Source organism: Rousettus aegyptiacus, unplaced genomic scaffold, assembly GCF_014176215.1.
Source record: "Rousettus aegyptiacus isolate mRouAeg1 unplaced genomic scaffold, mRouAeg1.p scaffold_m13_p_4, whole genome shotgun sequence".
Taxonomy (NCBI): Eukaryota; Metazoa; Chordata; class Mammalia; order Chiroptera; family Pteropodidae; genus Rousettus; species Rousettus aegyptiacus.
This window is the reverse complement of record NW_023416307.1, coordinates 81973371-81995092: the sequence shown is the minus strand read 5'-3', so window position 1 is coordinate 81995092 and position 21722 is coordinate 81973371. Positions and strand designations below refer to the sequence as shown.

The 21722-nt window shown below is 33.5% G+C and overlaps 1 protein-coding gene across 1 annotated transcript in view; it reads right to left on the bottom strand.

The window, feature by feature from the left end:
• The window catches only part of GBE1 (1,4-alpha-glucan branching enzyme 1), a 235075-nt gene that overhangs the window by 23156 nt on the left and 190197 nt on the right, over positions 1 to 21722 (bottom strand). Inside the window, exons 13-14 of the mRNA XM_016143897.2 lie at positions 5524 to 5708; positions 3748 to 3878 (exon numbers count right to left, since the gene is read on the bottom strand). Coding sequence (XP_015999383.1) covers positions 3748 to 3878; positions 5524 to 5708 — 316 coding nt within the window. The remainder of the gene's footprint in view (positions 1 to 3747; positions 3879 to 5523; positions 5709 to 21722) is intronic.

The following is a 21722-nucleotide window of genomic DNA, read 5'->3' as shown; positions in this document are numbered from 1 at the left end:
TTCATAAAGAAAAGCTAAAGATTTTTAGATTTTTACCTGAATGCAAATACAACATGAGCATAAAATGAGACAGCTGCCAGTAGAGCTAGTGTAATTTCAACTATATTAGCAGAAGCAGTATCAAGATAACGGGAGGTAATGGGGCACTCTATATCATACTTGCCAGACCATATCTGTAATACTGTGCTGTTCATTCTGGAGACACAATGTAAGACAAATGTGAACAATGCTGGGTGTATTTTGATAAGGGAGACATGATGGCAAGAGTCTGGAAAGTATCATAAAAACCTATTGAAGAAACCAGAGGTATTTGCTCCGGAAGAGGAAGACTAGGAAAGAGGTACTGTGAAGAGCATGATAATAATGTCTTTCTGAATTAAAGATCTGGCATACAGAACAGGCATTATCCCCAGAGTACAGAACTATTGCATTTACATTTAAGACAATATTTTTTTTTAATTAAAAAACTTGGATTGTTTACATTATGAAATATTGTAATTCCTAGGACTGGAAACATCTATAAATTTCTCCGCAACTGTTATTTGTGGAGAAATTTATAGATGGAACTTCCGCACTGAACTGGGTCATTGAAGTACAGAACATCACAAAATCCAGATGATTTTATAATTTCTAACCAGAAGTTAAAGCTGGAATTATGAACTTATTTATAGTTACTTAGAAGGTGTGGTTTAACTATGTCAGAAATGCTCTCTTGCTCTCTCCCCCTCAAAAAAATCCTCATTATAAAAAGGTATTCCATTAGCTATCTGGTCCATTAGGTCTTGCAGACTTCTTGTGCTTTTAAAGAGGCTGTTATTAAAATGCAGATGTTTTCAGAGGAAGTAGTAACATACGGAAATTCTTACAGCTTGTTGACAGAAAGACGTGAATGAGAAAGAAAGGTGGCAAGAGTAAATAAAGTCCAAGTAGGCAAAGATCTGTAGAAGACAAAAGCCTCGCAGGGAAAGAACTAATAACATTTCTTCAAGGTTTTCCTACAGATCCAATAGATGGCCAAGGCTTCAACTACTTCTTCTAGGAAGATATGGCCCAGTTTTCCAAGGCGTCTTTATCATTACAGCTTTTAATGAGTACAGTTTCTGAAAGGGGTCACTAATGCTAAGCACTCAATGTTCGTGAATATATAGAGTGAGTGTCTGTGAAACAGGTGCCTATAGACATTTAGACAAATCACTAATTTCAGGAGACTCAATTTAGGTCAAAGCCAAATTAACCTTTTATATACAGTTTAACTTTGTATTACCAAAATTAACTTTTGAGTGAGTTCTACAATGTTATTAAAAATATTTTCATTTAATAACATTTATTAAAGTTAAATAGATTTTAGATAAGAGGTCATGTCGTTTGAACCAAGATTTTTCTTCTAAACATCATTATTAAAATTGCTATGTCAATTATCCGTAATTAAACTCAAATTTTTTGTTTCCCTACCTGGTTACTCCTCCTTGATTTGCTATACTCAGTAATAATATTGTACCATTCTTCCCACTGTTCAATGTGAAATCTTATATTTTCTCTTTCATACATCATGTCCAAACAATGTCTGACTTCCTTTAGTACACGAAAGGCTTCATATACCTCTTTGTATCCTATTGCTGTTACTTCAGTTCATGTACTAGTTATCTGTAATTTCTCATAATTATTATCTGTGCATCTAATCTCTCTCCTCAAAAAAGCTCTCTTACATACTGTGTATATGAGATGTTTCCTAAAGCATACATTCTCATCAAGCAGCTTCCTAGCTCAAAACCTTTAATGACTCACTATAAAATTATAGAAAAAAAAAGCCTAAACTAATTAATATGGCATTAAAATCTTATATTATGTGATCTTATTCTTTCTTTTCAGCTTTATCATTTAATACTTCTTTTTTTGGTCATCATTCTCCAGTCAAACCATTGTGCTGTCCATTATCTAAGCATATTTATGCTTTCCAACAGCTGACATGGCCTTCCTCAATTTTTTCTATTATAATTTTATCCATTTCTCTAGATCCAAACTTAAAGGTCTTTTCTTTAATCAATCAATCGATCTCAGTATTTCAATAACACTCCTTCTTTCTCCCTCTCTCTCCCTTATCTAGGCTTAAAGGTCTTCTCCTTAAATCGATCAATCGATCAGTCTCTCATTTATTTTTTTCTTGTCCTCTGTTCTCTTTTGAAACATTTATGTTCCCTTCCCAGTTATTGCATTATGCCTTACGTCATAGCTTGGTTTTATATATCTCTTCTCCCCAACTTGGATGTCAAGAACAGGGCTTTAAAAAGACTGCATTAGATCCCAAGTGTTCCGTACGTGTGTTTTGGTTTGATTATAACAAAAATTATATTTTGATTGTAATAAAAATTATATTTTGATTGTATTTGATTATACAATTTGATTATATTATTAAGTATAGAAGGATTTAATCTAAGGGCATTACTTTAGCAGTCTGGAGCTCATAAGGGTCATATATGGGTTGCTATATGTCTATTATTTGTTTGCATTCTTCATGGAGATGGTGAGAGCATTTGCTTCTTGTAATAGTACAGCTCTTTTTAACTGCAGGTAACATTATCACATTGATTTTCTTTATCTGCCTCTTTGTGCATATACAATACAAAGACAATTTGGTAAAGTAACTTCATTCTTGAAACAGACACACACAAAAAATCTATTTGCCTTTTGTTGTGTCTGAAGGTAGCATTTGGAACCATGGCTACTTTGCAACTATAACAGGTTGAAAGTTTAAAGCAGGAAGACAGAATGAACCCGAGAACTTGATGATATTGTCACAGTGCTGGGGTCGCCCTATCTCAGGGCTTTTTATTAAGCAGACAATATATTTTCCTTATTGTCTAAGCAAGCTGAGCAAGGGGGTTATCTTATTGTAGCTAGAGATACCCTGACACATAGGACTTTATGTTGGCATCAGTCTTCTTGCTCAGGTGGCATGCTAACCATTGCTAGGGCTCCAGGGACAAAGAATATTATTTATACTGCCTGCTTAAACATCTGTGCTGATTTGTAGCTAAGTCCTGAATTTGTCATTTTTGTCATGAATCTGCTAAGTCATAATCTCTTAAAATACACTGTACTTTTTTTTTTGGAACAACTGTCTAACTTACAATTATTAATGTTTTCCCTCTTCACTAGGTTAAAAGTTCCATGAGCGCAGTGGCTGTATCTGCCAAGAAAATTCTTGTATTTAGAGCACCTAGCCCAGGGTTAGACACAGATGCTCAATAAATAGGTGCTCTGTGAAATAAATGTGAATGAATGAATGAATATATAAAGAATATCAAACACATTCTCCCCATTATTTCCTTTGCTCACATTCCCATACCTTGATTCTTTACCAATTTAGGCCTACAAAGGTGAGCTATGTTCTGCATTATAACAGACAGGAAAGAGAAAGGAAAAAAAAGACTATTCTCGGAGGGAACTTACAAAATGTTTTCATAAAGAAAAACTACAATTACTTCCTGTATTACATACTGGATCAAACATTTTTTAAAATGTTCAGGATCATACATCTTAGGACCAGAATGAAGCTTAGGATTAATTTAGTATAACTGAGTTGAGCAAAGATTTACCAATAGACTATTTCGAGTCTCTCATTTTACAGATGAGGAAACTGAGGGCTACTGTCACCAAGATCAGCATTATTAGTCTTTCTTATTTTCTATTATATTAAAAAAGAAAATGAATGCAGACAGTTATATTCACTGGAAACAAAAAGGATATTTTCCTGGCGATTTTGTTCCGACTCGGTAATCAGTGTAGCTCTTGCTTGGATGAAAGTTGAAAATAAAAAGAAGATTTGCTCTCTCAAAAGCGATGACCTTATTGTCTTCATGCTTTTCACTCACATAGGCCTGCAAAAATTAACATGTATATTACATTCAAATAATACCTTGATGTTACTACAAGTAAATTATTTACAAAAAAGTTGTTTTTGTGTTTATTAATAGCTTTGTTAGTTAGTAAGCCAAAAAGGAAAACGCCAGCAAATTATATTTTTCGAACATGTTGTAATTTTCCGATATCAAACTCTAAGCCAACAATAGTCTCAAAAACTGCTCAAAAAGTATAAAAATCTCATGAGCTATTGCCAAATTCAAACAAAGCACACACAGACAGTGTTGTGGGTTTTGATTTGGGTAATAACAAGGGACATATGATATATATAAAATGTTTGTGTGTGTGTGTATATATATATATACACACACACACACACACACATACATATATATACATATACATATATATATATACATACACACACACATATATATATATATATATATTAGATCTACTTATATGTGAATTTTTAAGACTTTTGTTTTAGTTACCATATTAATGAGGTAAAATTTTCAAAATATAATATAACATTATTATATTTATTTCTACAGTTGTAGTTATCTTAAAAAAAAAAACTTTGTATTATAGCATAGCTTTGTCAGACTCAACAGCAATCTGAAGTCCTTTTCAATATACATTTTGCCTAATAAAAGAGATCTGAAAAGAAAGTACAACATCCTCAAACTGTCTTATTTCATACATAATGTTTTAAAGTAGGCAGTGGGAAGCCTTGTCTTTTCAACACCATCCTCTTCCAATCCCAGGTACGAGAGGACTTATTTCCTACATTTCAGCAGTACCAGTCTTGGTAATTTAGAAACATGAACTAAGGCTCTAGAGTAAACAGCATGCCTTTTGGTATTCAACATTGTTCCTATTGAAAAGGAACATCATTTTGCTCTCTTTTGGAAATACCATTACTGATAAACGTGAGTAGGGCATTCATGTCATGTAGCCAATCTAACTGGATATATAAGTACCTTTGTTTAACCATTAAAAAAAAAATCATAGACAGCAAGAGTAAAAACACATTAACAGTAACTTCAAACACCACAGTACAAAGTAAATGGACTGTAAGTAACATACACTATATGCTAATTTTTTCAAGGAAAAAAAAAGCGTGCATAAAATTTGCACTTGTTAATTACATTTTTGAGAACTTATTGAAAACTGAGATTTTAATTCCAGTGGAGAGTTAGGCTCATGAAAAATATGAAACAGTATGCAGGAATAATGGCGTCTATTGAAATAACAAGTTAGAGACCAGTAAAAGAAGAAAGAAAAGGAATTTAAAAAATCTACATGTTGTCAAAGTAATTTATGAAAGCATCATTATTTATATAAAGAAAAACAGTCAAAATAATTAAGATGTTTCCACAGCAGTTTCCGAAATGGATTCCATGCAGAGCTTTTGTCATTTATTTTAACCAATTGAAATAAAAATTACTAAATTTAAAGAACAACACACTAACACAGGAAAGTAAGCAGGAAATTATGCTCAAGATTTTCATTATCTATTGGAGAGACTTCAGTAACATGTTTTGACACTGAATAATAAAGTGCTCTTTAAAGGACCTGCATGTAGATTTAAATCTATTGCCTTTCTAAGCATGTACAACATTGGTGACTAAAACATAACATTTAGAGTAAAGAGCTTACCTGTGGAGCTGAAAGCCAATTGCATCTTTCTTCCAATTTATTCATATCCCTGTCAAAGTTATTCAGAAACTTATAGCGAAGAAGGTCATCATCAGTTAAATGAAACTGCCTTCTGGCATAATGGTAACTCTCATTATTCCCTATTCTTGGGAAGTCTAACCATTCAGGATGCCCAAATTCATTGCCTGCATTTAAACAAAACAAACAAAACAAAAATAAATCATATCTAATAATGTTCTCATTTCTTAACTAAGATAACTCAATAATCATGTTGTTTTAAAGTACTTATAATAAGTCAAGGTTATAATTTACTATATCTGTTCCCTCTAAATGATGTACAACCCTGGTTCAGAAAACAGCATGGTCTAGCACAAAGACTACCAACCACATTTGAACTCAGAAGCCCAGGGTCTGCTTGTAGCCCAGCTATGTACTCCATGTTGCATGTCTCGTTTTCCTGATTCACAGACTGAGAACAGTTATCTCTGTCATAATTTTTTCAACTTTGAAATAATCTTTGAAATTTATGAGTAACTTCTAAAATCTCTATTTCTGTAATATCTGAGGTCTGTGGAATGCTTTATAATTTCCAAAGGCTTTGTATGTATCTTATTTTTTGATTGTCAAAGGAACTCTCTATTATGTCCATTTCATATATGAGAATTCCAAAACTCTGGGTAGTTAAGGAAGTTGTCCAATCTCACACAGATGATACATCAAAAAGGAACCACTGGATTTCAGTTCTGATTAAAATCCAAAGTTCTTTCTACCTCATCACATTAGGCAAGTGTGCTATAAACTTTAGGTGATACAGAAACCCAAGTCATCACTCTCATTATTCATTTTCTTTCTCCGATCTATGCACTATCATTAGATGTGCACCTTTAATTTCAAGTGTTTGTGTGTGTGTGTTTAGCTGAGATACTTGGTTAGGAATCCATTTAAATATTATTTCTCATTATAATGATGAAAACCAGAAATTCAAAACACTTAAAAAATGAAATAATAACACATACATATTTTTCATTCTGAAAATCAAATTTAGATATTAGTCATCTAATAGATGGGCTCCTATTGTTTTTCCTAAGTTGGATTTCTAATTTACTGCTCCTTTTCCCTCTAAAAATTAAACACTACTTTCTAAAATTTACTTTCATTTATCACTTTAACATTACAATTTTCTAAGCCACACGTTTCTCCTTTTAGTTAGAAACTTAGCTATGCCTAAGTACCATAGCCAACACAAGTATGTCCTACTTTAAAGAAACTAGTACATTAATATTCCAATAAATAAAAACTAGAAAGCTAGAATATAATTTAAATTATTTATCGTAGAGTTGCTTTAAATGATAACCTATGCTAAGAAACACTGAAATTTGCATTTAACTTTTCAGGACCATAGTCTTCATAGTAAAAATAACATCCAAACAAAGATATTGTTAGTATTTTTATAAAAATTAAAGTGTCTATAAATATTTTGCTAAATTCTGATATTTCATGCTAAATAATATTTCTTATGTTGTCCACTATGTAACAGAGGAAGGAACAAAATTTCCAACTCTGTGGGCCTTAAAGTGACACAAAGAACTTCCCTCTGCTACACTTAGGTTTGGAGTTTGACTTACAACAGCCTAAGGTATACCCACAGCATAATGGGCTCCATCATCCATTTAAGTAGCAAAATGATGCACCACCAGAAATATAATGGAGCACATTTCATACTAATAACAAAGGTACTGACAGTTTGGGGAAAATTATATGTCCAAGTATTAGCGGATTTCCAATAGTGGAGAACTTTGGAGAGACTAGAAATGCCATGAGGCAGCTAATGTATAGTAAGCCTACAAACTGGATCCACACTTTTTATAGGTAAAATATTTTTATTTTTGTATGACCACAGATCTCTGAGTTGGCAACACTATTATAAGCAAATCCTTTAGTGCTTCCTGAGGGAGATTGTTGCATCATTGTCATCATGATTATCACAATAGAAATAGCAGCAAATGCTTAATGTCAGCTTATTACATGCTAGCCACATGCACTGCACATGAGTTAACTCTTCCAATTTTCAATAGCCTTGAAGTAGGTACTATTATTATTCCAAGTTTATAGGTAAGGAAACTGAGGCATGGAGCGTTATTAAGTAGTGAACCCAGACTGTCTGGTTTTAGGACACTGGCTCTTAATTATTACTCCATAATAACTCAGAAGCAAATACCATGGAAATACATGCAAAAAATGACCAATCTCTCATACACAGACAGAGATTCCAAACAAATGGAATGACATGCGTAGATGTATTGGGGTGAGAAAGTGATACATAGTGAGGAGTCTGTTCAGCCATAAATTAGGGTTTGTGATAAGATGACGTGGGGCAGACAAGATGAGGCCTCATAAAAAATTTGGACTTTATATTGAAGGCAGTAGGGAACCAAAAGCTATTTTTAAGTAGGGGAATGAGAAGTTCAAATGTGTTTATTATTAAAATGTCTCTGGTGCAGTGTGGATATACTGGATATTGGGGTAATTGAATGGTAACAAAACTATTATGTAATCCAAAGTATAAGGTAAGAGATGATGAGATGTAATGAGAATGTAGAAAAGAATGATTTAAATGGCATTTCAGAGGTGACAAAAAAAAAAAAAGGATTTGATGACTGCCTGCTGAATGGAGGTTGTGAGGGAAAGGGAAGTCTGGATGCAATTTTGATGTTTCAAGCTCAGAAGACTGAGTAGTGACAGCATTGACTGCATGAGGGGAAAATAATGACAGAGGAAGTGTGTGGGGAGAAGATAATGAGTTCACTTTTTGGCATGCTAAATTTAAGACCTGAAGAATATACAGGCATCCATGGATTTAAAATAACATTGATAAAAAGAAGGTACTGAAACTCAGGAGCGACTTGGGGATGAGGAGCAAGAGTAATTGTGAGGCCTTGTTATTTAACAGTAGTTATAGCTGTAGGAGGAAAAAGGGCGATGGGCAGCATCCCAAGTAACTGAAGGCAGAAAGAAGACCAATTAGAGAAGACAGAGGAGCAATGGTTAGCAGAGTAAGAGAGACATCAGAAGAAAATACAGAAGACTAAAAGAGTTTCAAGGCAGATGGTTAGTGCTACAAAAAAAAAAAAAAAAAAAAAAAAAAAATGAACTGTACTTTTCAATCCATAGTATGCTCCAGAGAAAGCATATGAATTCCAAGAGAGTTTGTTAAGTGCTTCAGTGATTCTAATTCATTACTTTTGTGTGAGTTTTAGGCAGCAATCTAGATTTTCATCAGCCTCCCTGTAATATTCTGAAAGTAGGTGGGCTAAAGGTCATATGTATCCTGAAGAAACATGACATAGAGATTTGAAAGTTCTTTATGTCTAAATAAGGACAGTCATAAAACATAATGCCATGAACACAGATTTCCAAGTCAGCTAGATTTAGTTTTAATTCCAACAAGGCTACTTAATGAGTGATGTGAATTTAGGCAATTTAATCTCTCCAGTACTCAGTTTTCTCATCTGTAAAATAGGACAAGTTTCATAAAAGCTATTTTAAGATTCAAATGAGGTAAGCGAGGCACTTGGTACAGGGTCTGGCAGCTATAAACTTTCAATGTTTGGCAACTTTTATGTTACACATTTTTACTCATAACCAATACTGCTCAGGGAAGAATGACATAAAGGGCAATAGATGACAGTTATGATATAGCTAAATTTTTTGGTTCCCATCATTCTGAGGAGGGAACTGACCAGCCCTACTCTGCAGCAGACATGCAAGTAGCCAGGATGAACTTAAAAGGCAGCAATTTGGCTCCTCTTCACTTAGGTTTCATGATACATTAATCCTTTCTTTAAAGAATAGAAATTCTATACTGATGCATTTACTCATATATTTAATAATACAAAACACATTTCCCTAAGCCAAGTATTAATGACTTTGAATTATCTACTATTTTAGATTTAAAAGACAGAACTGAAAGCAAAAATAGTTTTTCTGCAAAACACCTAGATTGATAGGGTAAATCAGGTTGCTACATTAGGAATCCCTTCTCAGCTTTCTTTTTTTCATTATTCTTATACGTTCATCCTGCAAAACCTCTGAACAAGCTATTAGGGGTTATATATACTATTATTTAGTATACATGTAGTATATAATAGTATATATGTTATACATATAAGCTATATATAGTATAGATACTAGGTTATATATAGTATATATGTTATAGTATACATTTGATTATATTCCACTAAAAATTAACAGTTTAGGCACATTCTAAAACTAGAGTTCTCCTTTGGCTAGAACACTACTGACACCTGAGAGCTTCCTTAACTCCTAATTTTTTTCCAGCCTTCTTGAAAATAAAACCCCAGGTTACAATTCCTATTGTTTGTCATCTTTTCCAGCTACCTCTGGTAGACTAATGAGGTGGAAAAATAAATTTCTCTCCTCTGTAATAGATAAGCTTCTCTGTTAGCATCCCTCTTTGGAAGCTCAGTTCTCATCAGTACAGAACTGAATGGTGAATACAACCAAAACTATTGGAGACAATATTAACCCATCTCATAATCTGCTTAAAAGGTTAAGTACCTGCTCCCCGGAAACACACACATACAGACTTACACACACACAAGATACAGCCTCAAGGATTCATAGACTCCATCCAAAAACTGATCCAATATGAAATTACATTTCTCACATTCTAGCATGAAAACTGACATCCTGATAATCTATAGCATAAATAAGAACTGATAAGTAACAAGTCATGATTAAATGAGGTAAGCCACACAAATTATTTAGAAAAGCACAAGACACACAATATGTGATTAAATATTACCTAATATTAACTAATATTATTGTTATATATTTCTTTTATTATTTTTATTGTATGAGTAAAATACTGATATATTATTTTTAAAATTATTAATAATGCAAAACATACAATATGAGGCTTAATAAATAGTAGCTAATATGAGCTTTTATTATAGTGTTATATTTTTCTTTTATTTATTATTTTTTATTGTACAAGTAATGAGCTGGTAATTACCATTAAAAATTACAATTAAATACACCCATAGAGTATCTGAAATCTTACCAAATAATTACTTGCTATGGTCTGACTGTTGGTGTCCCTCCAAAATACCTCTGTTGAAATCCTACTCCCCAGTATGATGGTATTAGGAGATGGAACCTTTGGGAGGTGCTTAGGTCATAAGGGTGAAGCCCTCGTAAATGGGACTGGTGCTCTTTTAAATAAGAGACTCCAAAGAGTTCCTTAGCCACTATCACCAAGAGAGAATACAAACTAGAAGTCTGTAACCCATAAGAGGGCCCTCATTCAACCATGCTAGCCCTCGGTTCTCAGACTTTTAGTCTCCAGAAAATGTAAAAAATAAATTTCTGTTTTGTTAATAAGTTATCTGATCTATGGTACTTCATTATAACAGCCAAGTAGACTAAGACACCACTGTTTCTATTTTGGTAAAATTATTTATTTCATTTATATCTATAGAAATAGCTATATATATCCATGCATGCATGCATCTATCTATCTATCTATCTATCTATCTATCTATCTATCTATCTATCACTTGTTTTGAACAAAGATAGATTTATATTATATGCTATTTTAAATTTTAATGTATTTTCCATGTGAATATGTATACATTTCCATGATGGTATTCAATTATGTGCAAATAATGCAATTTTATTTAGTTATTCTCCTCATACTAGTTATTTTGGCTTTTTCTAACATTTTAGTATTACAAAAAATGACCAGTCTTATAAATGTATCGCTGTACACTTGTCTCATATTTCTTCAACATAAACTGAATACATAGGTGTTCAAAAGGCAAACAGCAGATATAATTCTAAGAGCAAACATTTCCCAAATTTTGAGCATTCCTAATTATCTGAAGACATAGGCACAAGTTAGCAAACTTTTACCAAAAATAATGTCCTTAATGTATATGTTTAAGAGACTACTTTAAAAATATTTTTCATCATTTATATTTAAGATTTAATTCTAGTGCCCTCAAAGGTATGCCAATTTTAAACATTAATTTGTCTTTAATTACATATCTAAAATTACTAACTATTAAGAAAAAATTGTATTACATGAAGTCAAATTAAGTACTTGGAAAATATGAGAAAAAGATGAAAGTAAGAAAAATGTTTGTTATCATAATACAATTTAGGATTTTGTATGTATTTTAACTTTTACTTCGTTTATCCTTTGTAAGTGTAAAGACACTACTTTAAAGAACATTGAAGTAAGCATACTTATATAATGTGGAATATAAAATTAAATTTCTAAGTTAGAAAAAAGCTATTTTTTAAAAAATTCAAAAGATGAAGAAGACTCGATGGCACTAGAGAATCATTTATTAATCTCTATTAGAGACTAATTTAGATTTTCTGAAAATCTTCTCCTGGAGAGGTTTCTTTTTAAACTGAAAGATATAAAAAGTTGCATACAACAAAAAAATAGATAGAAAAATTACATTAGTAACTCCAGACAGAACATTCTACAGAGTGGCTTTTGAATGTTATCTCTGTTGTAAATGAGCTGACAAGGGGCAAATTAACTTTAATGTAGACAAACGCAACATTAAATTTCATATTTGGTTCAAAATTGTAAACACAAGCATAAAATAAATGGAATCAAATAACAGAAAGACTTTCAAAGTGACCTTGGAATAATAGTGAACCATTCTCAGATTGAAGAGGGAAAACTGGAAAATGCCTGTTAGTTATCTTACACTAGCTCACAGCTCACCAACCTAACGAAGAAAAATACTATCATTAAAAAAAGTTAAGAATGTTCTTCTCAGCCATGGTCTACAAATTACTTAGGCAATGTGGCAGCACTTGAGACAGTACAGTGAAATATGGCTATCCAAATAAGCTTGTAACTAAGGGCGGTTGTATATAAAGATGGATAACAAATCTAAATGTATTCAAGTGATGACAAAGAAGGTAATTTACTTGTTTTAGTACTGATAACTTGATGGAATACTAAACATTTGGCCTGAATCAGCATTTAATTTAACCAAATATAAATATATATGTATATATATTTCTAAACTATATATGTGCCATGTATACATACATACATAATATATGTATATATTCTTTAATGAATGAAATCTGGGGTTCATTCACTCCTAGTAATTCCCTGATATTTTATGCAAAATGTTGTATGTATGCTAATCTGTGTATTATTCTGAAGAGAAATGTTTTCCTCACATTTTCTAGGCATCTGAGTCTTAAAAAGGGTAAGAACCACTCACTAACTGTATTAAGATGTTAGGATCTATAAGATTGGGTCACAAGTAACAGTTTCCAAGCTATATAAAAAGAAAAAAAAAATGAAGCCTAATTTGAGGGAAGCATTTTAAAAACCTTTGGCTGGTTTATTCAACAGAAGAGAGGCTTAGAAAAGTCACATTTAAACTAACTATAGAGCACAGAGGCAAGGGACTGTGACACTTGAGAACAATACTTTTGAGTCCAAAATATGCATTACACATAACTTGTACATTGAGCATGATCCTTCTGCTCATTAAATTATGATTATGATCACTAATGTAATACATAAGTTGTTACTCATTTCAAAATGAGGGAGGACAGTAATTTTTTGAGCTGTCAATTGAGACATTTTGTAAGAAAATTCACAGTTCATGCTATGATTCACTATATTTAATATAGTAACAGAAGTGGAGGTTTCCAGAAATGAGAAGGTAGAAAGCTTTGGCTAAACAACTTTAAAACAGGGAAGCAAGTGACTAACATTGCTATAGTTAATTAATGCTTCTAGAAAATTCACTAAGTTCCTCCTCTCCCTTTCCATTTCCTCTGTAAACAGCACCATTCATGTCTGGTTAATTGTGAAAAACCTCTAAGCGCAAAATTCCTATTAGGATTTTTTTTCCCTGTAATTAATTTTTTGCTGTTTGATGTAAAGGTCCAAACTATAAATTGACAAGAAACCAACTGGTACAGTGATGAATTCAAGACAATACAACTAATGAAAACAGCCCCAGCTCTGTTAAGCTGAACATTTTGATTAGTGGGTTTGTGTTTTGTTTCTCTAAACTGTAATGCATACTAATTTTCTAAGAATTAATTAAAGTCTATCATATCTTCCATGCTGTGGATGTTATGTAACTCTGTGTTGACACCACATTTATGTACATATGAGAATAAGTTTATATCCTAATGAAAATATAAAAAACTTTAGCTCCTATTCCTTATAAGTGTACTGAAAACCAGCTCTTAAAAGGAAGTACATAGTTTAAAATTTAATGCTTTGTTCTTCTTTAGGTCCTTCAGTGAGTAATTAACTCATCAAAGGGTGGAACACAGCACAAAATGTTTTTCTAGATCAAGCTCCTGAGTTCCCTTTTTGGCGGTGGGGGGCGGAAACTTGCTACTTATTCCTCCATCCCGCCACTGATGCTGATTAATATGGCTCCTGGCAGGGGCCACACCTAATGGATTTTTTTTGTTTTTTGTTTTTTTTTTTCATTCTCCACAGCACACTTCAGTGTGCTATACTAAACAGGGACTTCTTAAGTATTTGTCAAGGTTAGATGTTTCCCTGTACAATTGTTAAATGACTAACTTTGTTTTGAGGCACAGAAGTAAAATATAATGATCAGATCCAGAAGATGAGATAAAGGGTGGAATGCTAGCTGAGGCAGGCAGGCAGAACAAAGCTCAGCAGGGCTACTGGAGATATACCCTTAAAGTCTACCACAACCTTCATGCTGTGTGTTTCAGGTAACTCTTTGGTGATATCAGGTGTATCTGTATCATCTATCTATCATGTATCTATCATCTATTTATCCACTTTAAATACACACATAAATGTACAAATATATGTGTGGGTATGTGTGTACGAATATATGGTACAGTCCTATTGATAATATTAACACACACACACACACACACACACACACACACACACAACTTTAATGGCCATTCCTCTAGAGAATATGTTAAATCAAATGCTTCGGTCTCTGAGTTTTCCCATTGAGCTTCCCTCATGCACAGTTCTCCTTCAAAAGGTATAAGTCAAAGAGGACATTTAGTTCCATCACTCATTTCAAATGTTCAACTATAACGTGAGATTATATTTTAAAACTACTGCAGTGCATTCTGCATATCGGATAACATGTTTAATGTATGTCAACATGATCTCTGTCCTCATAGAGCTTATAATCTAATGCGAAGAAAAACATAATTAAATAACTATAAAATACATATTTCTTTAATGAAGGCACATGGGGAAGAAAGTTCAAAAAAAAAGACTTAAAGTATCAAGATTTAAAACAAAAAAATGTAATAGGATAGAGAATGCCAGCATATTCTCCTCTCATCCCCCACACTACCTCCAAAAATAGAGTAAATTGGAAAACCCTGAGACAGCAACACAGCAAGCTAGGGAGGACAGGTCTGAAACTATGTCAATATACAAGGAGAGGGGAAGAGCTAGTCTTAGGAACTACATCTTGGAATTCTAGAAAATTCTCTTTGGTGTTACGAAACGAAACACATCTCTGTGTACTAAGCATGCATATGGCTTTTAGAAACACGTAGGGTAACTGATACCATGGGAATGGGTGAAATTGCCCAGGAAGAATACATAGGTAAGACTGGCAGAAAAAAAGACTATAATGGGAGAAAGCCCGAGGAACACTCACATGTCTAGGTGGGGCAGAAGAAAGAAGCCTGAGGAGGAAGGGCCAGAGAGAGAGAAGGAGAACTATGTGGGTGGGAGACAGCTGACCATACCCAGGCAAGGCGTGCTTCTAGAGGGAATGATGGTCAATGGTAACAAGTGCTAGCATGTTGAACTAAAACCTGAAGTGCCATAATAGATTTAGTAACCAAAGGGGATGTCCATGAATGGAAACAGCAATGGCAGTGATGTCTCAGTATAAAGCCAAATAACTGAAATCTGCATTGTAATAAATGCCTTAAGACTAATTTCCACTCCTTTGATAGCTAAAAGGGACCATGAATGGTGCTGAAGATTAGCAAGGCTAGTTGATAACCGCATACTGCCCTGCTTTCTCCAAGCTTACCCTTGATAAATTATGTATAAAAATTCTTAAGGCAATAGTCAAATGAGCTCTGAGAAGTTTGGACAACAATTTTCAACTTGAACTATGCTTGGACCTTGGCCAAGCCCCTCAATCTCTTTACGTATCTACATGATTAGAATCTGGGTGGTAAGCTCCCATTGAAAACACACAGGATAGTGGATGAAGTAAATGCTTAAGTTAAGCATTTGAAAACAAGGTTGTCAAAAACAAAGAAACAAAGAAAAACTCCTTTTAACTATTTATACCCATAGTACAAAATCAAATTAACCTTATATTACATATAGATATAGACACACTCATAAACCAGTCTTATTTGAAATGCTCATTAATTAGCATTATTATATTGAAGGGTAAATATAAATCTCCATACTTTTATTTAAATCAAGAAAATGGAAGAACATTTTAAATGAAACATAAAGTAATCATAAAGCTTTATTAAAATAACAAAAACAACAGTTATTTCTTGAGTGTACTCTGTATACACAGAACCTATGTGAGAAGTTTAGCAATTATTTTAAATAGTAGTCACAAAAACCCTTCAATATGAGAGAGGCCATTATTCTTATTATCAGATAATAGATCAGGAAGGTAATGTGACTTTCTAAGGTCATGCAGGTATAACATATCAAGGTTAGTATATAAACTTAGGTCTGTCTGTATTCTTTCTGGTACTAGGTAATTGATTTGAATGATATTGCTGGAACCCTTTTATGAAGGTACAGGCATTAAGGAAGATAATAAAAGAGCTATAAAAAGACGTGAAAGAGTACGTTTCCAATTCCACTATCAAGTGTACAAATAAAGTATATTTATTACTGACCTGTGCCCCATTTGTTCCTGCTTGTTCTGCTACTCTAGTTGTCATTACTCCATGTTATAGCTGTTTAGTCTCTACGAGGCCTTTTTTAAATTCCTGTAATAAAGCTTTCGTGCTTGTGCCTGCCCATCTGCACTTAGATATACACTTTTTCCTTATTAAAACAATTATTTAAATCTGGGGTCCCCAACCCCTGGGCCATGAACTGGTTCTGGTCCATGGCCTATTAGGAACCTGGCCAACCCTGCCTCACAGCAGGTGGTTAGTGGCTGGCAAGTGAGTGAAACTTCATCTGTATTTGCAGCCGCTCCCCAGTGCTAGCATCACGGCCTCAGCACCACCTCAGATCATCAGGCATTAGATTCTCATAGGAGTAACAGACCCTGGGGCCAAAAAGGTTGGGACCGCTAATTTAAATAGTGCAATTTTTGTGTATTTGTTTTCTTTTTGCCCGCATCTTTATTAGACTTGGTACAGATATTCTATATTTTCACCTATTATTTCTACTTCCTAATATAATCGTAGGTATATGGTACACACTCAGTAATTTACTAAATATATATTGCAAGAAAAAAAAAGAAGGAAATTATGTCTGCTTTCTTTAGTGGGCTATATATTGCTCATGGAAAGTTCCACTTTACTTTTTGAATACCAAGTTCGAAGCACAGAGACTAAGATAAAGGAAGTGCCTAAAAAATGTTTCCTTACTGATTGAAAAGTTGTTTTTTTATGAGGGCCAGAAGAAAACAGACAACTTCACTATTGGGTAGGAAGTGGATGGATAAGAGGTACATGTTCACGCTATAAGGAAGAAGAAGAGGAAGAAGTAAACCAGAAGAGAGCAGCTCTCTGCTGCTCACAGTCCAGAATGCCTCTCTGGGTTTCTACCTGTTCTGAATGTCACGCCAATAGGAGGCAGATTCTCAAATAGTTTGTATTACTATTTATTTTTTGACCTACAGTTATTTTTGGTAGAGTTTTTGTAACAGAGTGAAATGCCTTGTCTTTCTCTCACTACCTTATTCAGGCCTTCACTGTTCCCCTGGCCTTCAGGCTAACAGCTCCTGTTTTAGACATGCTAATCATTAGAAGAATTCTGCTTTGGCTCCAATTTTTACAAAAACAGCCTCTCCTATTATCCCTTCACTTGACATTAAAGAAGTCTGAACTCTGTGCTTTCTTAAGATAGATTTGAGGAACTAACTGCCCCCTCTTCTGGACCAGCACCTTCTCAATCAATAAACCTTTCTTTACTCCAAATTGACATTTTGAGTTTGGGCATTTCAAAACATTGGGCACAAGGACTTTGAACTTGTAAAATTTTGATTTAAAATGAGTAATAAAAGTATAATAAAACCAAGGACAAAACAATGAGCAAAACAAATGAAACTGAGTTGAAAATGGGTATTTTTTATGAAAACACAATTTTTAAGAACTAGATATTATTTTCTTAAAATCGATAGCAATAGTAATGGACTTTTGTCATTTGTTCTAAAACCATTTTGATGTTAATTTGAAGCAGGTAACTCAAAATATTCTTTCAGGGGCAGGAAGAGAGAAAAAAGCATACCAGGAAGAGATGGTAGGGGAAAAAAAAGAAGTTATTTAATAAAATTCTAACTGAACTCAGATTTTTTTGCAAATAAATTACCAATGTCTTAGAAAACAATTTGCTAATGGACAGCCTTGTAAAAAATATAATGTGAAAAGTTTTGCATGTGAACAGGGAATCTACTAAAAGACTATACCTTTTTAGGTGGTAGAAAACAAGTTAGAAAAACAAGAATACTAAGACAATATATTGGCTCATTATAAAATTGAGTATACATTTTTTTTTTTTTTTTGGCTATTTTAACTTTAGGCTTAGACTTAAATGTTTATTAGTTATGTCAGACTGTGCTATTTTTTCCCCCTAAAATTTGCCTATGATTGGAATATGCTACTGTTAGGTAGTTAGGTAGATATGAACAAAGAGGGGACAAAGGAATGAAGGCTCCTCCCAAAGACCTCCCTAGAACACCATTTTTATAGTTATAAGTCATCCCTGCATCCTAAGGAACAAAGGAATAAATCAGTGGCTGGTTTAATCTGGCCAAAGGGGTGTGTGCAGTCAGTCCTACACTACCTTTCCTGTGACCTGGCCTCATTATACCGTCATTATAATGTCATGCCTTGCCCGGAAGTTCATGAATCTAATTGTAACAGACTGAATTCTGGGTAACTAGATACACAGTAGGCAGGGATTTATGTAACAGCCAAATGTCAATCAAAATGACCTCACCCGCCAATCATTCAGCACCACCCTTGTAATCTGCCATCGTGGCCCTAATATAATACAGACCTCCCCAATTCTGCTGCTATAGCCATTTGCTGTAACCTGCTCCACCTTTGGAGCATACTTTAATTATATCTTTTGTTTCCCTCTTGGGCTTGAGCCAGCTCTTCCTTGAGATGTACTTTCAATAAATTTTACTTTTTAAAAATCTTGCTGATCTGTAATTCTCTCTTGCATCAATGAAAAGAACCAAGGACCCCTCAGTACTACTGGGGTGACAATGGATTTCAGATCACCCCAACGGTAACACTACCACTTAGGGTCAGTTCCTTTTGGTTACATCAAAGATACACGGTAATAGAGATAAACAAACTTTCCTAATGAATTATTCTTAAGAGATAAGCAGAGACATTTACAAGGAAAGCATGTATCCATAGGAAAAAAGATTGGGGAAAAAAATGTTCACTTAAATCTTCTGTACTCCATAATTGACATCGGTTTAATCCACTACTCGTATGAGTACCAGGCTAGAAGAGTACTTCTGTAAGAATCCCAGGCTTTTTCAAGGCGAGCCTTCTATATCTTATCTAGGTTTTCTAGGTTTCAATCTCTCACAACCTTTCTTTTGCAGTCAGCAACTCTAACTCGTACAGACATTAACCTGATTATAACTTAATCAAAAACCCCTTGGTTTGCCATTGGATGATGCTTCTACTGCCCCAAGTTCCTGCCAACAGCTAGCTATCCTTGCCTGCTTCCCAATGGTCAGTTCTTGCTTTCTCTCAGGTCACTGGTGCCAAAGAAATGAGGAAAAAAGTTGCAGAGCAGCATGATGGCTTGTAGGAAACACAGTGAACTTCTTATCCCAATAAAAGAAAGGTTATTAGTATTTATACTTGTGTGCTTTAGTGTCTCCCTTTGGTCTAGGTAATATTGATTTTAAATTAAAAAAAATAATGACAAGGTTATGAATTAGCCTATCAGCTGGCTTTAAAAGCATTTAAAAAAGAAAGATTCAAAACCATATAAACAATCTTAATGTCTTTAAAATAAATGGCATTTCGAGTATCATACACAAATCTTCTAGAAGGTTTTATACACAACCAAACCACCATCCTCCATATAGGTAAACCATAACATCTTCTTCATGTTAAATCATTCTCCATGCTTCCACAAAAGTTAAAATTCTAAATGAGAGAAACAATTTGGTAAAGAAAAGAACACAGAAACGAAGTGATACAAACAGAGATTTAATCTTTTTTTCTTTTTCTTTTGTCATATCCAACCATTTCTTTAGCTAAACTTTTCCATTTGGAAACACTCATCACTGTTATTTACCCCTAGGTAAGTAGTTTTTCTTTGCTCTCTTTTGAACTTTATATTGGGAAATATCAGACCTTGCTTTAATCAAACCTGATACTACATAGTGATATGATCATGGCTTATGTTTCCTGCTTCTACATCTTCTCTCCAGATAGTTCTTGATTTGTAAAGACTCCAGAAATCCTGTCTACTCTTCAATAACCAGCTTAAATACCATTTCCTTTGTTAGAGACATATTTCTCTTTCAGTCCATGAAACTTACATTTTTGGCTAGATAAACTGCATTCAGGAATAGACACAGTTCCTAACTTCCATTTATTGCTCTGTATCTAAGTTTTGTCTAGTGATATACAAGCAATTATGTAAAGATTCTTTCAAAAGAACTGACTCAAATGGTAGATATTCGCTTTTTGTTCTTCCATCTTGCTGTGTAGAGAGTGTTTTGGTACTTTGATTTAGACTATCTAATATGGACTGCATTTCAGTTTTGGGTCTTTTACTTTATCTAGTAAAATATTTTGTACATGTAGCTATACAATTAAATTAATTTAATATAATTGTACCAATAACTATAAATTTCTATGTAAACTCCTATTCTTCAGGTTAGAAAGTACATGCATAGTGCAGAGGGAAACAATACAAAATATGCTATTATTATAGAACAGACATTTTAGATAGTAACTTAATTTGAAATGAACATAATGCACTAAATTTTAAATAGTATAAAGAAAGCTATTCAGAAATGCTATAGCTTGCATAAAGAGTAAAGAAATTTTCAAGAGGCTCTAATTACACTAAAAAGAAGATTAAAATAAGCATCCAGAATTATGGCACAGTAGTTAACTGAGTCCCTTGCAAACTGGTACATGAATGTATAAAACAAATTTGTCAAAGTTTTCCCCAAACTTCTTGCAACTTTACAAAGAATCATTAAATGTGTCTGGTATTTGGGGGGGAAACAAAACTTTTAACATTCCAAGTGACAGCTGTCAAGACTCATGAATATCCAAATATTCATAACCTAGCAGACATTCTAAACCAGCAACCAGGAACACATACATATTTGCTTTAACATTATTCCTGGGATCTGTTAAAAAAGAAAATAAAACTTTATAGGAATAGTGAAACACAGAGCGGAAACAGACTAAGAAGGTAAACTTTGCTGATATCTAACTACAAATTCTTTTGCAGTTTTATGCTTTCAAATGATGTCCTGACTATAAATTAGTGTACCCTTTTAAATAAAGAATATCTCTTATAGAAATTAGATAATAGGAAAAATCATGTGTTACACAGTGAAGAAAGTAATGAATTTTAGGACTTAGTTTGTTACCTATAATATGTAACTGTATAGCTACAATATGCAAGCTGTGTAGCTTTCCCTGATTGTAACATAGTAAGAATTTACATTTATCAACTTATTATGTGCAAAGCATCATTCCAAACTCTTAACATCACTAAATAAAATGAAATGCCCAGAAAAACAGGTATCATTATAATCTCCATTTCTCAGATGATGGAGGTGAGGCACAGAAAGATTAAGTAATATGCCAAATATGATACAGTTAAGAAGTAAAACTCCCATGATCAGAATCTAGGCAGACTGTCTCTAAATCTGAACTCTTTTACTCACTATGTTACAGTGTCACAAAATGAAACTTATAAAAATGAACTAAGTTTGCAC